The sequence below is a fragment of the Topomyia yanbarensis genome, chromosome 3 (genome assembly GCF_030247195.1).
Source record: "Topomyia yanbarensis strain Yona2022 chromosome 3, ASM3024719v1, whole genome shotgun sequence".
Classification (NCBI taxonomy): Eukaryota; Metazoa; Arthropoda; class Insecta; order Diptera; family Culicidae; genus Topomyia; species Topomyia yanbarensis.
In genome coordinates, this window is record NC_080672.1 from 55,061,441 (window position 1) to 55,082,639 (window position 21,199).

The following is a 21,199-nucleotide window of genomic DNA, read 5'->3' on the forward strand; positions in this document are numbered from 1 at the left end:
ATCGAAAATCATTTGGGTTCACTCGGATCATCAGGTTTCGATAACAATATCGTTTGATTAACATAAATATAATACGGTTTTGGACGATTCAGTCAAATTTGGATGAAAATAATAGATCGAAAAGAGCTGTCCCTTTTATTAAACACATGTTTATTTAAGCTTATAATGCCTATGCACTGATTAGATGTTACCAGCAGCCGAGCATGCTACTGAGCAGCTATCAAATACAGGTGCGGTGGTAGAAGCCTACTTGATTATGTAATTTGCATGAAGGCTGTCTGGAAAGTAAACTGAAAATTATACGAATATATTCGACTCAACGTAGTACACCCAACTCACGTGCGCCTGTCGCTCTCAGCACAGCACTATGGAATCCAAAGCCTTTGCAGTTAAAAACTCGATATTGCCGCGCTCCAGTGCAAAATCAATCCGAGTTACATAAATTGGAAACTGAAAATGATCAGTGTCTCAACATGAAAGAAGAACGCGATCGACACGTATTTTTACTATTATTTGTCGATGATATTCTTATCGTTTTCCAAAACTTAAAAGAAGTAGAATAAGCTCGAATGGGAGTGGGCGTAGCGTAGTTGGTAAATCGATTGCCTTGTACGCAACACACCTGGGTTCGAGTCCCAACCCCGCACATAGGGTTGGAAATTTTTCTAACCCAAAGAGGGGAATGACCTTAAAGTTTAAACCTCTAAATAAATAAATAAATAAAAATAAATAATAAAATAAAATCAGCTAGAATTAAAACATATAAAATAAAGCGACTAGAGTTTGATGTATCGGATCCGGGTCCGTTCAGCAAAGTTGTTGATATGCAAAGAGACACGGATTCTGTAAATTTTACAACGACATATCTTGAAAATTGACTCCAACAATTTGGAATTCGCAAATTGGCCGATTGCATTTGAAGAAGGGTCAAACATAAGAAACAAGCTAGTAAGTCTAACAGAGAGCTTGTAGATTGTTTGCAATACACTGCTACAAACCAAACATGAATGTGCGCAAAAGTCGGGTACATACATTTGACTTGTTAAATTTTGGAATCGTACGAAACGTGTTTCTAACTGGCAAAGTATTATAATTTTGATGCACGGCAGATGAATTTCAATGGTTTTCACAAGAGTGTATGTATAAAGGAGAGTAAAGACCAGAGATACCAGATATATTTTTCATAAAAAATATTTTCATTTGTCTTCATCGACCAGGTTTCTGAATCGATTTTTGATTTTGAGCCAGAATTCCACCAGAAATCAATGAGACATTCGTGAAAATTTGTCTACAAAATGAAAAACACGTCTTCACATTTCAAATGCATTCACAATGTAGACATGTTTTCACATCTAGCATCGCTGGTGAAGACATCTATCATGATTATCTGCCAATGATAATCCAAACGAATAAACGACCTCTCGCGTGTTTTTTGTAAATGGTCTATAAGCATACTGACAAAATTCACTTTGAGAGAAAATTCCGGACAAACCGTAACCAAATACAAATTTGTATTTGCCGTAACCCACCGAGCATGGATATTATCATTTTATATCAGAGAAAAGTTTTCTCTTTCGTCTGTTATTTATTATCGGAGATTAATGGTTTGTCCGGCATTTTTCCTTAAAATAAATTTTGATAGTATGCTTGGCCCTTTTAAAAAAATTGTCAGTTTTCAGATCAATACCTTTCAATTGAGAAAGGCAAAAACACTTAACCTCTTAAAATAGATGGATTTGACTCGTTTGGAATGACACTGATAAATAATCGTTGTTCCACACGGAAAAATAAAACAACCCACAGAATAAGTTCTTTTAGCTTAAATTTAGGTAGTTTTGAGTTTTGCATCGCTTTCGCACTTATTAGTGTTGTCAAAAACAAAAAGAGAGATTCGACTCAGTCGAGGTCTTCCATGGAATAAGGTATTTTTGAGTTGTTTGAAGTATACTCAAAATTAGGTAGATTCAATTTAAATTTAAGCATATTTAACTCAAGTTTGAGTATAAAAAACTTGTCAATGAGTTGTGATTTTTGCTGTGGTTAAAGGGAAACTACCTTCAACATGGTTTACCTAATTTTACCTTATTCCACGATACCCCGAGATTGAGTCAAAAGAGCTCAACTTTTGATAGTTTTTCGTATCCGTGCATATTTGATAGACTATATCCTTTCCAAATAAGCTCAGCCGGAATTCTGGCTGGTTCTATTTCGTATTCCGACTCCAGTGACACAACCGATTCTAGTTAGAATTGGTTGTGTCACTGGAGCCGGATTACGAATTAGAACCAGTTAGGCTGAAGTTTACTCGGTTATATGCATTTAGGTTCTCATCAGATCGATATGTATGACGAAGTGTATGACAGATTATCTTTATTTGGTTCAAACAGCGCAAAAACTCATGTGCTAAATCAATAGATTCAATATAGCGAATTTTATCAAGGTATTTCGTGTCTATTGCGCCAAGGCTTTTCGGAAGTGGCATGATATCTATTACTATTTTATACACGGATAATTTTTAGAGTGCACTGAAAGTTCAAAAAATACCAGTGTTCATGCTGAGTGCCCACATCGTCTCTGTCCCACGAATGCACTCACGTGCTGTTTTTTTCCATTTCGATCGCCGATGTTTCAATTGTGTGCTAATATCATCTATTAATAATATTTTTATGCTAGCATTGGTACTAATTATAGTTACATTTCACTGCTGATTATTTTAAAATACTATAAATTAAACTTCAACCTCGACCTATTTATGCCCTTAATTTCGCCGGGTGCATGAACTCTGCCGACATCGGCTATCGATCGGCCAACTCCCATTCATTCCATTCAATTTCTGCATGTTGGTGTGAGTGTGCCACACCACATCATCAGCCAGCGACAATGACAAAGCAGATGCTTGCGCCAAGCACCACCGCAGAAGGAACGAGAAGGCGAAACGTCAAAAATGGAACGGTACTCGCTCGTTCGCCGTCGTTCGTTCGTTCGGTTGCGTATTATCGAAGTGAGCGCAGGAAGAAAAATGGCGCGTGTTCGCGGGTGGTCGCATTTTCGCTAAAAAGTTGCACAAATTCGTGTTAAATCTGTTCAAAAATAGGCTCAAGTGAGAGTAGCAGCAGTGTGTAACCGGAACATGTTAAAATTTCAAAGTTAAAGTGTGGATTTTGCGGTTTAAAATGTGAAAATTTTAGAAGCGGGTCACTTTTTGCTTGGCTTCTTTGGAGTTTTCCTACTGTAGCGGTTTTCGGTGGCACGTACACCAGAAGGCGGCAGACGAACCGATCTCACCCACACACTGATAGTTTCGTGAAGTGTTTTGAATATGAATGACCTCTCGAAAAAAGAGTGATAAACAAAAAGTTCGGTGTTTGGTAAACATGCAACTTGTGCAGTTTTGAAGTGGCATAGTGTTTGTATTAAATTTACCAGCAACCTTTAGGTGGAAAACCCTGAAATGCTGCATCAAACCTGACTAAAGCTAAATGAGGTGAAAAGTACGGCTTTCGCAAGGTATAGGGAAAGGGTCGCACCTGAATGTCGGAGGCATGGTATCGCCCTCCAAAACCAAATACTCGAGGGTCGCAGCCAATCAGCACCAGAAAACGACTTCCAGTAAGTATTATTTTTTGTTTACTCTTGCTATATTCTTTCGCAACCAAACGAACGGCAGCTGGTGACGCCGCAGCAGTTGCTTTACCTTAGGTTTGCAGTTTGGCTTAATACATATGGCGGGTATGTGAGCCATTGCTCGTTTGGAATGGTTTTAGTTTGCAGACGAAAAAAAATGGAAAGCTAAAACGAGCTCACTGTTGAATGTCGACTGAGGTTTGTGTGCTAACGCTAGTTGAAATGAAAATAATATTGTTCGCTGCGTATTATTTATTTTCTATAATTTATATATATTTATAGAAGATATAGACATTAAACCTAAGTTGGATGGTGTGTAGCACCGACTAACGAGTGTAGTCCAATGTCAGAAATAAAAATGCTAGATTCCCGCCTATACCAAAACCTTCTAGACTTTATACCTGGAGAATCATGGTACATAACTCAACATAAAAGAATATTCATATATTAAAAGTCTATCGTCAGCACAGTTCTACAATCCTTGAAAACGATGACTCTACAATACAGCCATACCTGGAACTTTTAACATATGCAGAAAATTTAACCTACACCGCAGATTTGCTGTCTATACACGCTACCGGAAAATGCCGAATATTATGAACCGTCATCCAAGTGTGAAGCCTACCGTGTAGGCAGTTAATTTGTTTTAGGATGTTTTACGCAAGTGGCGAAATGAATAATGAGTTTAAAAATCTATTAAAGTTACACAAATCTTCCTAATTTTTCCAATTTGAAAGACTTACCGATAGACTGGGTTGTAAAAATATTTATTAGCGTCAGATATTTCTAGTTCAAAAAGATCCGTGAGACAATGTTATGTCATGGACATGGTTATTTGGACTTTAGGTTTTTAAAATAGCATGCTTCAAAAATATCAATTTGCAAGAACAATTCAACGAGATGGGTCGTTAATTTGAGTGTCATAAATATCGAGGCATAACACTTCTCAATGTATTCTATAAGGCACTCTATCGTGTTTTGTATAGCAGACTGCTCCCGTTGACTCAATCCGCTATCGGCTAAGGCCAACTGATAGACCAGCTGTTTACCCTGCAATAAATTCTGTATCTGAAGAGGCTCTGGTAGTAAATTGTAAGGCGTCGTACGATTCGATGAAACGAAGCGATCTATACTGCCCATAAAAGCATAAGAGTCCCATGTGGATTGTTATCGAAAATGAGTTATCCGTTGGATTGTATTCTGTATCACCACTGAATCACATTGCACAAATTAGATTACCTGGTTTGTTTAGAAAACATAAAAAAAATACCAAAACATGGTTGTCCCATCCATTTGGCTCAATGGATGGGACAATCTTGAACAGCATTTTTCTCTCGGTTTGCTGTTTTTCAACATGGGACTCTTATGCTTTTATGGGCAGTATAGCAGATAATGCTTGAACTTGGTTCTTCGACAAAACTGATTGCGCTGTTTCGTATGAAAATGGATGGATCCTAACAGTTGGAGAGGCATTCACTTCGTTTATTCCATTAGATTAATTGAAGTAGGGCGATGCACTCTCTAATCAATTGGTCAACATAGTGCTCAAAAGCATGACACGAATATCTGATGTTTCAAAGATACCATGCTTTTATCAAGAGTTTTCCCATGCTTTTTAGTTTTGCGAATTACATCGAAATAATTTGCGTTGATCGCAGTGCAATGGAAGAGGCACTCGATTCTTTTAAAAGGGAACTTGCGGAAATCGGCCCAACTATTAAGTCTGAAGAGACAAAGTACACAGAGGGCGGTTCCGAGGTGGATATCAATAGGGTACGAGGTTGTCGACGAATTCACATATCTTGAAACACTAGTGACTCTACTTCTTCTTTACCGACTCCACTTCCTGAACTAGATATCTATCCATCAACTCAACCACCGACACCATTAAACACTAGTGACGTGTGATAACAATACTAGCCACGAGGTGAAAAGGAATAATCTAGCTGCCAATAGCGCTTTCTTGGATATGCGTAGCCTGCTGAAAACCCGCCTACGAACGCGCATAAAACTTGCACCATAAAAATTCGTGGCCTTGGCAAACTTCTCAACTTACTCCGACGAATCCGACGACAATTATATTCAAGAGAATCATCTGGATCGATGGCGTCGACTTCGATGTTATACCACTGATGTCAACCCGCTGGAGAGACGAATACGTAGCCACTGGAAAGCCATCCAGCAGAACATTTGTTGTTCACCGGCGGAACAGGGAAATCGTCCGGGAGCTGGTTCAAGCTACTGCAACATCCTTTGTTAGTGTGTAAATATTAGAAAACGTTTGAAAAAAGAATTCTCGCCGCATTGCAAATAAATTGGCTGAAAATCTCAACCAATTATCCGACGAATATTGAAAAACATTGTGAAACCAAGTCATACAAGATCACAAAAGTACAGTAACTGACAGCAAAGAAAAAACTGGAGAGATTAAAAAGAGCGAAAGTGTGATTAATGAAGGCCACGGATGGAATGCTGGAAAATGTTCTATTTACGGGTGAAAAAATCTGCTCTGTCCAGCAGTTCGTAAATAAGCAAAACGGTAAGGTATGGTTGACGGAAAAATCACTAATCAATTCGGCTGATTTAATGGCGACTCATCGACAAAAATCTGATTCAAAGATGGTTCACTTCGGTTCTACACCCTGGGTTTTTCAACAGGATTTAGCACCCGCGCATAACGCATTCGACTGTGGATTACGGAGCAGTTTTCAGGATTTATTTCCAGTGCGAAATTCACCAGATCTTAACCCGATGGATTATTCTGTATGGAGTATGTTGGCAGCCAGGATCTGTCCCAAAAAACAGCACAGCGTGGAAGCTCTCAAAATAATCTAGTGGCTGAATGGAATCAAATTCCAGAAGAACATCATGCGGGCAGCGCACAATGATTTCTTAGGTTGCCTGAAGCAGACCATTGCATTGAGGCGGATAACTTAAATTTGGTCGATGAAATATAAATTTTTTTTATATTTCATCGACTATTTTTGAGTAAAATGGAATGAATTTGAAAAGAACAAATATTTAACTGGCCCAGGACCATCAAATTGCGTCCCTTCAACAGCAGGACAACATCCTCCGCAACATGCTGGTTCATGTACCTGAGCACTTCGAAGCGGTTCCTGATCCCCTTGCGAGAAACGTCAATGAGTTTCGGTATGACTTCGAGAGTATCATAACATTTGCAGTATGGTTCTCACGTTATGAAGACCTGTTCACGAAGAACGCAGGAAGGCTGGACAAACCTGCCAAAGTGCGGTTACCGATGTGGAAGCTTGGAGAGCATGAGCGCTATCATAGCTTCATTTTGCCGAAAACTTCCAGCGATTTTTCCATCTGCGAAACCATCGTGAAGCTTAAAAGCCTGTTTGGCACAGCGGCTCAGCCATCAGCAAATGCTACCACTGCTTACAACTCACCAAATCAGTTGTTTCCAAGCCTGTGAACGGAGTAGATCGTTATACTTTACAGTGGTGTTCGGTGTGTAAGTCTCGGTGAGTGAAGGTTCGTTCGTTGGCCGCCATTCCGCTGGTGCCGGTAGCAAATCCAGTACATTGTTTTCGATGGTGCGGAACAATCAACGTTGCTGCAGATAAATGTTGTGTGTTTTTCCTCGTTTGCTTTCTTTCCTTTTCCCTTCTCTTACTCTACCTTGTAATCAAATAATAAGACACATCGCCGTTTATACAACGCTCTGTCCTCGTGCTTAAACGTCCCTGATTCCCCTAACACGCGCATTGCCCCCCGTATAAAACAATACCCTCTAGATTCTTCTGGGCCATGGGTGGTATACTTTCAGACCGGGGAAAACCCTGTTAATATATTGAAACTGTCTCTAGGCTTGACTACTCAGTTCCCAGCGGTAACTTAGATCACACGTGTTCGGGCAAACGATACGAGTTTTTGGTGAATGATCTCGGTCAGGCAAACGAGATTGATCGCTGTGAGCGCTTCACGCGGGAATTTAAAGCGTACGTGCCTTGTGTGGCGGTGGAAATCGATGGAGTAGTGTCAGAGTCGGGCATGAAGTGCGAAGAACTGTTGGAGCACGGGGTTGGCTGCTTTAGGAACCCCTCACTTCAACAGATTAAGATCTTGGAATGCAATTGTATACCGCAAACATCGAGGGAGGTAAGATTACCTATTCTCTATCAGGCTTGCTTCGGGTGACATTCGCCGGGTCTTCTCTTCCCAACTACATCCTACTTGACAAAGTTCGCCTACCTGTTCGTCTGTTTGTACCGCTGGTCATGAGCTGCAGCAATTGCAAGAAGTTGGGCCACACAGCCACTTATTGTGGAAATGAAAAACGATGCGGCAAGTGCGAGGGAGAATATGGGGATGACTCTTGCGGCAAAGACACTGAAAAGTGTATTTGCTGCGGGGGCCCTTCCCATGCTCTTAAATCTTGCCCTGTGTACAAACAGCGCGGGGATAAAATTAAGCGCTGCCTTAAGGAACGCTCGAGGTGCTCTTATGCAGAAATGCTAATGAATTCTTCGCCATCTATCCTGTCCGAAAATTCCTTTGCTGATTTGGATAGCTTTGTGCAAGAATCTGATGATCCTCAAGAGGGAACATCTCACGTTAATCCGGGGGAGTCCAGGAAGAGGAAAAATCTTGCTTCTCCTAGACTACCTCGTAAGGGTCCCAAGATGTCCTCCTCTGGGAGTGCGCCAACAACATCTAATAAATCCAACGGAAGTGCTACCCTAAAGCCGAAGCAAGTTGCTCCAGGACTTGGAAATTTTAATTCTATCAAGGAGTATCCACCACTTCTAGGGACACCAAAAACCCCAAGCGTACCCTTCTTTCAAACAGACACTCAGTCCAGTAACGGACTAATGGAATTTTCTGACATAGTGGACCTAAGCTTCACAGCTTTCAATGTTACTGATCCTCTTAAAAGCATTCTGATACATTTTCTCCCTGTAGTGCAAACATTTTTGAAGCAGCTGACTGCTAAATGGCCCCTCCTTGCAGCGATCGTATCCTTCGATGGCTAAGTCATCAAACGAGATCACTGATTCGATCACTGTCCTACAGTGGAATTGCAGAAATATCCTCCAGAAAATCGATTCCTTCAAATTTTTACTAAATAGTTTAAAATGTGATGTTTTCGTATTATGTGAAACATGATTAACTTCTATAGATCTCAACTTTCACGACTTCAATATAATTCGTCTGGATCGAGAAAACCCTTATGGAGGAGTACTTTTGGGGATTAAAAAGTGCTATTCTTTCAACCGAATTAACCTCCCTTCGACACCAGGCATTGAAATTGTCGCTTGTCAAGTTCTAATCAAAGGCATAGACCTTTGCATTGCTTCCATCTACATTCCTCCTAGAGCCTCAGTAGGGCACCGAACGTTTTGTAATGTCACGGAATCCTTACCGGCACCGCGGCTAGTTCTAGGAGACCTCAACTCGCACGGTACGGTATGGGGCTGTCTTCATGATGATAATAGATCAACATTAATCCAAGATCTTTGCGACAATTGCAACATTATTAGACACGGGAGAAATGACGCGGATTCTTACACCACCAACACGCGCAAGCGCGTTGGATTTGTTGCTATGATCGACATCGCTACAGTTAGATTGCATGTGGAAGGTGATCCCTTATCCCCACGGTAGCGATCATTTGCCTATCGTGATTTCAATTGCTAACAGTTCAAAACCATCAGAAACAATTAATGTTTCGTATGACCTCACAGAAAGAAGCGTTCTACATGCAGCTGGAGCAGACATACGACGGTTGCCCTCTGCGAGACGTGAAAATTGTCATCGGCGACATGAACGCACAGGTAGGAAGGGAGGAAATGTACAGACCGGTGATCGGGCCTAACAGTCTGCATTCCGTATCAAATGACAACGGCCAACGATGTGTGAACTTCGCAGCCTCTCGTGGAATGGTAATCCGAAGCACCTTCTTCCCTCGCAAAGATATCCACAAAGTCACCTGGAGATCACCGGACCAAGTAACAAAAAATCAAATCGACCACGTTCTAATCGACGGTAGATTCTTCTCGGACATCAGAAACGTCCGCACTTATCGCAGTGCGAATATAGATTCGGACCACCACCTGGTTGCAGTATGCTTACGCTCAAAACTTTCGACAGTGCATAGCTCTCGTCGAAGCCGAACGCCGCGGCTAAACATCGAGCGGCTACAAGATGGCAGAGTGGCTCAAGAATACGCGCAGCAGCTGGAAGTGGCACTACCAACGGAAGAGCAGCTAGGCGCAGTTGTCCTTGAAGATGGCTGGAGAGATATCCGATCCGCCATAGGTAGCACCGCAGCCACTGCACTAGGTACGGTGGGCCCGGACCGAAGAAGCGACTGGTACGACGGCGAATGCGAGCAGTTAGTCGAAGAGAAGAATGCGAGAATGCTGCAACACCGCACGAGGGCGAACGAGGCGCGATATAAACAGGCACGGAACAGGCAGAACTCGGTTTTCCGGACCAAAAAGCGCCAGCAGGAAGACCGAGATCGCGAAGCGATGGAGCAGCTGTACCGCGCTAAAGACACACGGAAATTCTACGAGAAGTTGAACCGCTCGCGCAGGGGCCACGTACCACAGGCCGACATGTGCAGAGATACAAACGGGAATCTTCTCACGGACCAGTGTGAGGTGATCCAGAGGTGGCGGCAGCATTACGAAGAACACCTGAACGGCGATGCAGCAGACGACGAGGATGGCACGGTAACGCACCTGGGAGCACGCGCGGAAGACATTACACTACCGGCTCCGGATCTCCAAGAAATCCAGGAGGAGATTAGCCGGCTCAAAAATAATAAAGCCGCTGGGGTTGACCAAATACCAAGCGAGCTACTAAAACACGGTGGCGAGCCACTGGCTAAAGCGCTGCACTGGGTGATTACCAAGATTTGGGAGGAGGAGATTTTACCGGAGGAGTGGATGGAAGGTGTCGTGTGTCCTATCTACAAAAAGGGCGACAAGCTGGATTGCTGTAATTACCGAGCAATCACCCTGCTGAACGCCGCCTACAAGGTACTCTCCCAAATACTATGCCGTCGACTATCACCAATTGCAAGAGAGTTTGTGGGGCAGTACCAGGCGGGTTTCATGAGCGAACGATCTACCACGGACCAGGTGTTCGCTCTTCGTCAAGTACTGCAGAAATGCCGCGAGTACAATGTGCCCACACATCATTTGTTCATCGACTTCAAAGCCGCATACGACACTATCGATCGAGATCAGCTATGGCAGATTATGCACGAGTACGGATTCCCGGACAAACTGACGCGATTAGTGAAGGCGACGATGGATCGGGTGATGTGCGTAGTACGTGTCTCAGGGACGCTCTCGAGTCCCTTCGAATCACGCAGAGGGTTACGGCAAGGTGATGGTCTCTCGTGTCTGTTATTCAACATCGCGCTGGAAGGTGTAATAAGAAGAGCAGGGATCGACACGAGTGGTACGATTTTCACAAAGTCCGTTCAGCTACTTGGCTTCGCCGATGACGTTGATATTATTGCACGAAACTTTGAGAAGATGGAGGAAGCCTACATCAGACTGAAAAGAGAAGCCAAGCGCGTCGGACTTGCCATCAACACGTCGAAGACAAAGTATATGATAGGAAGAGGTTCACGAGAAGAGAATGAGAACCGCCCGCTTCGAGTTTGCATCGGTGGCGACGAAATCGAGGTGGTTGAAGAGTTCGTGTACTTGGGCTCACTGGTGACCGCCGACAATGATACCAGCAGAGAGATTCGTAGACGCATCGTGGCAGGAAATCGTGCTTACTTTGGCCTCCGCAAGACACTTCGGTCGAACAGAGTTCGCCGTCGTACGAAGTTGACCATCTACAAGACGCTGATTAGACCGGTAGTTCTCTACGGGCACGAGACCTGGACCATGCTCGTGGAGGACCAACGCGCACTTGGTGTCTTCGAACGGAAAGTGCTGCGTACCATCTACGGTGGAGTGCAGATGGAAGACGGCACATGGAGACGGCGAATGAACCATGAGTTGCATCAGCTGTTGGGGGAGCCGCCCATCTGTCATACCGCGAAAATCGGACGACTACGGTAGGCCGGGCACGTAGCCAGAATGTCGGACAATAGCCCGGTGAAAACGGTTCTCAATTGCAATCCGACCGGTACAAGAAGACGTGGCGCGCAGCGAGCACGATGGATCGACCAGGTGGAAGACGATTTGCGGACCCTTCGCAGATTGCGTGGCTGGCGACGCGCGGCCATGGACCGAGTGGAATGGAGGAATCTTTTGTATACGGCACAGGCCACTTCGGCCTTAAACTGTTAATAAATAAATAAATAAAAAAATGACCTCACACGGAACATTGATTGGAAGAGTTACGCGACCGCGATACCCGTAAAATCGAATCCACTGAAGAACTTCCTCCGAAGGAAGAGTACGGGTTTTTGGCTGGCTTGATTCTCAACAGCGCGAATCATGCTCAGACTAAGCCAGTGCCCAGCGTGAATACCCATGGACGGTCTCCCACCCCGTGGTGGGACAAAGAGTGCTCAGAGTTGTACGCGGAGAAGTCCACTGCATGTAAGGCCTTCCGGGAAGCACGCGTCGCCAGGAAGGCGAAAGACGAGTCTAATGAGAGCCAAAAAACGCAGTTATTGGCACCGGTTCTTCGACGGATTAACAAGAGAAACAGCGGTGAGCACTCTTTCGGGTACGGCTACACGTATGCGTAACGAACGAGAACGTGGAATATTCAAACCGCTGGATATTCGCTTTCGCCAAGAAGATCTGTCCCGGTACAGAAAACCCAGTTCTTACTTGCTCTTTTGTCATGCAACAATAACGTCCCAGGAATCAAATTCAACTTGCTGAAGAATCTGCCTGACACTGCAAAAAGGCGTTTGTTGAACTTATTTAGCAAATTTCTTGAGGGTTACATTGTCCCTCATGACTAGAGGCAAGTGAAGGTTATCGCCATCCAAAAATCAGGAAAACCAGCCTCCGACCACAATTCGTATCGATCGATAGCAATGCTGTCCTGTATTCGGAAGCTGTTCGAGAAAATGATCTTGTATCGCCTCGACAATTAGGACGAAGAAAATAGATACACAATTTAGCTTCCGCTAAGGCAAAGGAACGAACGATTGCCTTGAGTTGCTTTCTACAGACATCCAATTGACCTATGCTAACAAAGAGCAGATGGCATCAGTCTTCTTGGACATTGAGGGAGCTTTTGACTCAGTTTCTATACACATTCTGTCAGAGAAGCTGCACCAGCATGATCTTTCATCGGTTTTAAATAACTTTTTGCTGAACCTGTTGTCTGCAAAGCACACGCACTTTTTGCAGGGCGTTTTAACAACATGGGGAATACCCCAGGGCACATGTCTAAGCTCCCTACTCTACAATTTTTACGTGAATGACAGTGACGATTGTCTTGCCAATTCATGCACGGTAAGTTGCGATTGCAGACGACAGGGTGGTCTCTGTTACAGGCCCCAAAGCTGCCGATTTGCAAGGACCATTGCAAGATACTTTGGACAATTTGTCTGCTTGGGCTCTCCAGCTGGGTATCGAGTTCTCCACGGAGGTGGTTGTCTTTTCTAGGAAGCGTGAGTAGGCGCAACTCCAGCTTCTTTTAATGGGCATAACGATCAATCAGGTCTTCACATTTTAATATCTCGGTGTATGGTTTCGACTCTAAATGTACCTGGGGATGTCACATCAGGTATTTGAAACAGAAATGCCAACAAAGGATCAATTTTCTCCGGACAATAGCTGAAACATGGTGGGAGACCTGATCAGGTTATACCAAACAACGATATTGTCGGTAATGGAGTACGGGTGTTTGTTTCTGTTTCCGCTCCGCTGCGAACATACACTTCATCAAACTGGGAAGTGTCCAGTATCGTTGCTTGCGCATTGCCTTGGGTTGCATACTCTCGACCCATACGATGAGTCTCGAAGTGCTGACGGGCGTACTTCCGCTAAAAAATCGATTTTGGGAACTCATATTGATTGATCATCCGATGCGATATTCTGAACCCGTTGGTGATTGAAAACTTGGAGAGGCTAGTCGAGCTTAATTCTCAAAGCTGATTATGTCCTTGTACATCGACTGCATGGCACAGAGCATCAATCCTTCTTCCTACAATCCCAACCGTGTCCGTTTCCTAGATACTTCTGATTCCATTGTGTTCTTCGACACATCCATGAAGAAAGAGATTCGTGGAATCCCGGACCATATACGTCCGCAAGTGATCCCCAATATATTTTATAAAAAATTCCGAAAAGTCGACTGTGACAAAATGTACTACACTAACGGATCAAATCTCGATGGGTCCACTGGTCTTGGTATCTTCAATAATACTATCCCCGCTTCATTCAAGCTCAATGATCCCGCTTCAGTTTACGTCGCAGAGTTAGCTGCAACTCAGTACACCCTTGGGATCATCGACACTCTACCCACAGATCACTGCTTCATCATTTCGGACAGCCTCAGCTCTATCGAGGCTCTTCGTGTGATGGAGCCCAAAAAGCGATTTCCGTATTTGCTAGGGAAGATACGGGAGTCCTTGTGTACGTTGTCTGAAAAATCTTACCCGATTACCTTTGTTTGGGTCCCCTCTCATTGCTTTATCCCGGGCAACGAAACGGCCGATTCTTTAGCGAAGAATTAGAAGGTGACATCTACGAAAGACTCATCTGCTTCAACGATTTTTTTTTTAGTATTTGTCGTCAGAGAACATTCAACGGTTGGCAAACCTCGTGGAGCAATGGTGAACTTGGACTATGGCTACATTCAATTATCCCAAAGGTATCAACGAAGTCTTGGTTCAGGGGGATGGATGTGGGTCGGGATTTCAGTCGTGTAATGTCCCGGCTTATGTCCAACCACTACACCTTGGATGGGCATTTGCGGCGTATTGGGCTTGCGGAGAGTAGTTTAGAGATGGGCGGGTATGGATTTTTTCGTACCCGGACCCGATCCGAACCCGAATATTATTTTTGTAAGCTTACCCGAACCCGACCCGTACCCGGGCCGGTAAAAAAATCCGAACCCGAACCCGACCCAAATCCGACCCGCATCCAAATTAAAATAAATTAAAAACCGTGTCCGACCCGAACCCGATTTTCAATAAATAAATTTAACCTATTTGATTCGAAAGAGTAGGGAAGCCCGGTGCTAGTTAGCGGAATTTTCATTTTTTATCTCTTTTATTTAAGTAGATTGTGCATTATTGAAAAATATTATCATTTACGTAATAGAATAAAACTCACCGGAAATAACACAAATTCCGCAACATTAAGGAAATTCGTTTATTACGTTCGAAAACTGTCACCCATGATTTTTACAAAATAAAATGAATTGCAACATATGAAAACATATTTTACATAATTTGTGGTAAAAAACGAGAGATGTCTAATAGAAACGAAGCCAAAGGAACTCTGCCAACTTATGCCTTCCGCAAACAGGCCCGGGCTCTTCTATTACACTAGTTTACCAATTTTCTGGTAATTGCAGTAAGCTAAGAAAAAAGGCATTTTCAATGTCAATTTTGGGTCGCTGAACGCGAAAATCATATCCATTTTCTTTTTCGTAGAATCGTTTTTGAGCTTTTTGAAAAACGTGTTTTTGGAACTTTTTGTAGTCTTAGGAATAAAACTTTCAATCAACATAATCGACCCACCATTCGAAAGGTTTTGATGTGCCAATAACAAAAATGTATAACATGTTCGGATTAAATATCAACAACTTAAGGGGTTAAGAGCGAAAGTCAAAAAAAAGTAATTTATTGTAAATTATTCATTTTTAGTAACAATTCAGAAAAAAGTCATTTAAAATCTTATGTGACAGAGAAACTCTTTACATAAATTTAAAGCCTAAGAGTAGCCTTCATATAAAATATTTCAGCCATTAATTCTCGGAATCATTTCACATTCAATGATGTATTGATGACATGTTTTGGTCGACAAAGGTATTCGAAGGGTTAGGCCAAACGAACCTCAGATATTATCAGGGATGCTGAAAACGCCCCTCCAGCAAGGAAAAGAATCGCAGTCCGCACTGGTTAATTGCGTGCGCAGGATTCGATGAGCACGTGTTGAGAATGATTTTTCTTTCATTACCTTTTTTTACAAATATATTGAAAACATCCACGACTTTGTTAAACTTTGTTGTTCTAAAACTCGCATCATTGTATCTAGTACAACATCCTTAAAATCTCCAGCAAAATCACGTTTAAGCATCAGCGGCTGCTCATTTTGGGAGCTATTCACGTGAATACCAGAAGGTTGAGCTTGTGCGTCGAGCCAATAGACCAGCGGTTTTCAATCTTTTTCGTACCACGAACCCCTTATAAATCACCCTGGGTCGCTGCGGACCCCCGCGGATAAACATCGATTTTGTATGCTATCAATATGTTGTTTTCAGTTTTTTAGGAGAACTACTTGAAATTTCAATCTGCACTCGGAGAATATATTTTTCTTCGCGGACCCACTAGCAACGACTTCACGGACCCCTAGGGGTCCGCAGACCGCAGGTTGAGAATCACTGCAATAGACGATTTGAAAAAGGTTTTTTCAACATAGTTTTTGAACGTTGCCGAAGCAGGCTTTTTGTGACGTTGTGTATGGCTTTCCGGAATATTCAATACAACACATACGAAAACGTTCAAGTGGAAAAGCTTATTTTCGACCGAAAGTGTGATTGGGTGAAAATTACATAGTTCCTATGTTTACTTAGTGTCTCATAACATCCGTGATGTGAGGACATTTTTTCCAATACTACCTTTCCGTAAAATCGGGGTATATTTGAGCTTATATGAGACCTCTTTTAGTAAATGTGCGATGAGATTAATTCTCCCAAAAATCTAAACAAACATCAATTTTATTCCAAACATTTAGCGAGTTATCTTGAAATTGAGAAAGGTACAATTTATCAGCATATTTTGGATCAATTGGAATAATCTCGTGTAAGCATATGGGTCATTCCACGCGAAGTGATCAAAAAAAGATGCAAACTTGAAATCGACCTTCACGGATTTGAACAAAATTTGGAGGAGTTGTTCATCTAGCGCCAATATATAAAAACCCAAATTTTTGTGTCAATTGAACCACCCCTCGGGTCATGGGAGCAACCCCCCGTTTTGGCAAATTGCCAAAACCCTTGATTTTCTTTTGATCATATCTCCCGTTCTATTTACTCTAGAATCAAACCACAAGATGGCTTTTGAAGAAAATTGTTCAAGGAGTCTATAAAAAATAATATTTTTTGCCGACAGTGTTGCCAACTATGCATTTTTTTCAGTTAAATATTAAAAGTTAATTTTTTTTTTACGTTTTAACGACATTCAATTAGCTAGAGATTACTGGGTAGGGAAAGTTATGAAACTTAGAGCCATAGTACTCAAGTGAGAGCAAGGATGTGAAGTAAACAGATCGGAAAACTAGAAGTGGCAGGGTCATTAGAACAGGCTTAATATCGTGCGGGCTTAATTTTTGCCTTCTGATAATGAGGGTCGCCGGTTGTCACGGTAAAGATAGATACGTCTACCTTTATCAAGGACACATGATAGTGAACTCGGGTGATTCGTAGTTATTCTGCCTAAGCTCGACCCTCATTATCAGAAGGCAAAAATTAAGCCCGCACGATATTAAGCCTGTTCTAATGACCCTGCCACTTCTAGTTTTCCGATCTGTTTACTTCACATCCTTGCTCTCACTTGAGTACTATGGCTCTAAGTTTCATAACTTTCCCTACCCAGTAATCTCTAGCTAATTGAATGTCGTTAAAACGTAAAAAATTAAAAGTTAATTTTTCTCAAAATACGTATATTTTAATTTTGAAAATTTTAATGCCATCGCGTTCCTCAGACATTTTTACATAAAGAACACTTATCGTCCCAATATAATATGAGCGCATCCTGAGATATACCGTTTTGAAGGGAAAAACTCCGATTTTCTCATATAAAAATCCATTTTTATTGGCCAAAATTGAGAAAATCTTCAAACTGTCATAAAAATCGACCCTGATCTGCTAGGAGCAAACCAAATACGTAGTTTTTCATCATTTCTCGTCTACTTCACGAAAAATTATGTTTGATCTCAGAATACTCAAGTTGGTCTTTTAGTGTTGTGCGCTTGCGATTTTATATGGGAAATTGCGGTTTTTCTCTTGAAAACGGGGTATCTAAGGATGCGCTCATATTATATTGGGATGATAAGTGTTTTTTATGTAAAAATGTCTGAGCAACGCGATGGCATTAAAATTTTCAAAATTAAAATATGCGTATTTTGAGAAAAATTAACTTTTAATATTTAACTGAAAAAAATGCATAGTTGGCAACACTGTCGGCAAAAAATAATATTTTTATAGACTCCTTGAACAATTTTCTTCAAAAGTCATCTTGTGGTTTGATTCTAGAGTAAATAGAACCGGAGATATGATCAAAAGAAAATCAAGGGTTTTGGCAATTTGCCAAAACGGGGGGTGCTCCCATGACCCGAGGGGTGGTTCAATTTCCACAAAAATTTGGATTTTTATATATTGGCCCTGGATGAACAATTCCTCCAAATTTTGTTCAAATCCGTGGAGGTCGATTACACGTGCCTTGATCACTTCGCATGGAATGACCCATATACATGTGAACATTGCTTCTTAAATAAACTTTTGTAGTAACCCTAAACATTTTTGCCAATAAAATCATAAAAAATCTACAATTTTTGATGCTTGGTGGTTAATTTAGACTATTTTCCTTGAACAGATCGATAGAAGTCATACACTACATATCTTTCCCATGTACTTGTTTTTCTTTTTGAATAGTGAAATGCAGGAAATTTACAACATTAATACTTCAAAAATGCTCGAGAAACTTTACAAAAAGCGATAAATGTTTCCCTGTTTTATTGAACAGCCCAATTTTTCAAACGAAATATTCTAAATGATGAACTTCCAGTTCAAAATCTCCCGGATAGTCCCGTTCACTCGATACACGCTCCTGGAAAATTATGTTTGTTTTAATATTTTCCTACGGGGATAAGTTATCAGTTTTTGATTTTGAAGGAAAAGGTCATCCAAACATTCAAGAACGGGTAAGTGCACAATTTTTCGAAAAAACCCAACCCGACCCGTACCCGGAATAATTATTTTTTAATGTACCCGACCTGACCCGTACCCGGTGATAACAAAACCCGAACCCGCCCCGGTTCCTACGGGTACGGGTTCGGGTCGGGTATCGGGTAAAAAGACCCGTACCCGCCCATCTCTAAGTAGTATGTGCGCTTGTTACGAGGACTATCACGACATCGAGGACATTGTCTGGGTATGCGCCGGATGTTGTGACGCTAGGTCTCAGTTAAAAGATTTCGTTTGGGCTCAGCGTAGACCACCCAATGTCCCAGTTCGGGATATATAGACAAATCGCGATCTTCCCTATGTGTCCCTAATTTATATTTTCATAAAAACGATAAATATCCCAATTTAGCTGTTTCTCGTTTTTAGAAGTTCCCTGTCCTGCCTTGTGAAGCCGATCAGCACCAGCACTATGTGAACGCCATCGCCCTTACCACGCCTGCATAAAATGAATTCAAAGCGAGAGCAGGTCGATGGTCTGATCACTCTGGAAGGATTCCCCGCGGATCCGAAGAATTCCACCCGTCAACCCGACATCTTGGTAGCCTGAAGCTCTAATTCATACCGCTGATCTCCTCTTTGCCTGAACGTTGCAAGTTTTATTATTCTTTCCCTGTCATCGTGCCCTCCTACTCCCCCTGTTCCTGATACAACTGCTGCTACTGTTATAAAAACTAATTTGTATTATATTCCTAGTTTTCAGATAGCTTTGAACCTTTTCATAAAAAAATTTAATTTCCCATCTTGTATATCTAATTGTATTCCTAGTTTTAAGATAACTGTGAAATTTCTCATAAAAACTTGCTCCCCTTCTTGTATATTAATCTACATTCCTAGTCTTTAGATAGCTGTAAAAAAATTGTAAAAAAATCTGTTGTTCAATCTTCTATATCGAATCGTATTTCAAGTTAAAGATAGTTGTAAAAAATGTTCCTCTCAATATTAAAAAATATTTGTTCATTGCAACCCCTTAGTGTATCGTGTACCTGTCTAATCTATTACGTCTCTCATATATTGTCTTTCATTTCTTCTTTTCGAGTCCTGCACTGCCATTCTACACCCGCCTTCAGCTAGATCAACAAAGATGGTGATAGTGAACGTCTTAACGCGGTCTCAAGCAGGAACCTACGAAAATGCCCTCGCGCACGCGATTACGAATCGGTCACGTCCGGTAGTCTATCCTTGATCCTAGAAGTCTAGGTCCATGCCTTCAGCTGGAACAATTAAGAAAATACCCTCATACCTATTAGACAACACGTCTCATGGCGACATGACCGCGAACTCTATCGATATAAGGGGCCGTACACAAATGACGTAGCATTTTTTCGGCTATTTTTGACCCCTCCCTCCCCCCTCGTAGTGTTTGGTCACAAAATTCTAACCTCCCCCTCGTAAATAACGTAGCATTTACCAACCTCCTCCCCCTCCTCCCATGCAAAGCGCCCGGGTGATGAAAAAAATTACATATGTTTTTCAATTATTTTAAATACATCTCCTTTCAAAATGTTTGACGTCTTTTATCAACATTTTCATTATAACAGCAAATTGCGTGCAAAATAAGCCCATTTCATGAGAAATATAGTGTTGATAGTTTTGTTTTGAATTTTATATGTCAAGGAGAGCATGAAGGCAAGTTCTCTCAGTTCACAATCGTGCAACTGCCAATGATTCTAAGAACCATACGTTCATCTAAATTACTAAAGTTTGCTTGATTGAATCCGAACTGAAAATTTAATTCAGTTCAAAATTAAGTCTACCAGTTGTAGCGTAAATCGATTGCCTTGTACGCAGCGCACCTGGGTTCGAGTCCCGACCCCGCACATAGGGTTGGAAATTTTTCTTAAACGATTTTTCTAACCCGAAGAGGCGAATGACCTTAAGGTTAAAACTTCTATAATCGAAACAAAAAAAAGTCTACCAGTTAGCAACATTAGCTCACTAATGTAGCAAGTTAAATCCGCATACAAAATCTTTTCGTATTTTTGCGAACCTGTAATTCCGCGAATCGTAAAATTTACCTCATGAAAAACCGCATGTTTGAATTTAAATTCATTTCTCTTGGAAATGGAGGATCATTAAATTGTTTTCTCTAAACAATCGGTTTTAAACTTAATGCTACGTCGCACAACTTCTGACCCTACCCTCCCCCTCGTCACACTTCGTCACAAATTTGGTATACCCTCCCTACCCCCCAAAATGCTACGTCATTTATGCATGGCCCCTAAGGGATCCCACTCTCTGCCAGAATTTTAACCGCACCGAAAATTCATTATCAGACTCACGGTTCGCGCGCCCATTCTAGAACACACGCAATTATGTTACAAAATCACGTCAGCGAACAAATGTTTGAGCCCCTCGCGATTTTCCAAGCAACCTACGCCCACGAACTCGCAAACATGATTACACCCGGTGATAAGGTGAACGTCTCAGCACTCATAAACTTACCAACGCGATCTCAATCGTCAACCTACAAACT

The 21,199-nt window shown here is 41.9% G+C and overlaps 1 protein-coding gene across 1 annotated transcript in view; it reads left to right on the top strand.

Annotated features, from left to right (window-relative positions):
* Positions 1-2,974: 2,974 nt before the first annotated feature.
* Positions 2,975-21,199, top strand: part of LOC131693812 (uncharacterized) — a 64,986-nt gene continuing 46,761 nt past the window's right edge. The window contains exon 1 of the mRNA XM_058981956.1: positions 2,975-3,609. Coding sequence (XP_058837939.1) covers positions 3,543-3,609 — 67 coding nt within the window. The 5' untranslated portion in view covers positions 2,975-3,542. The remainder of the gene's footprint in view (positions 3,610-21,199) is intronic.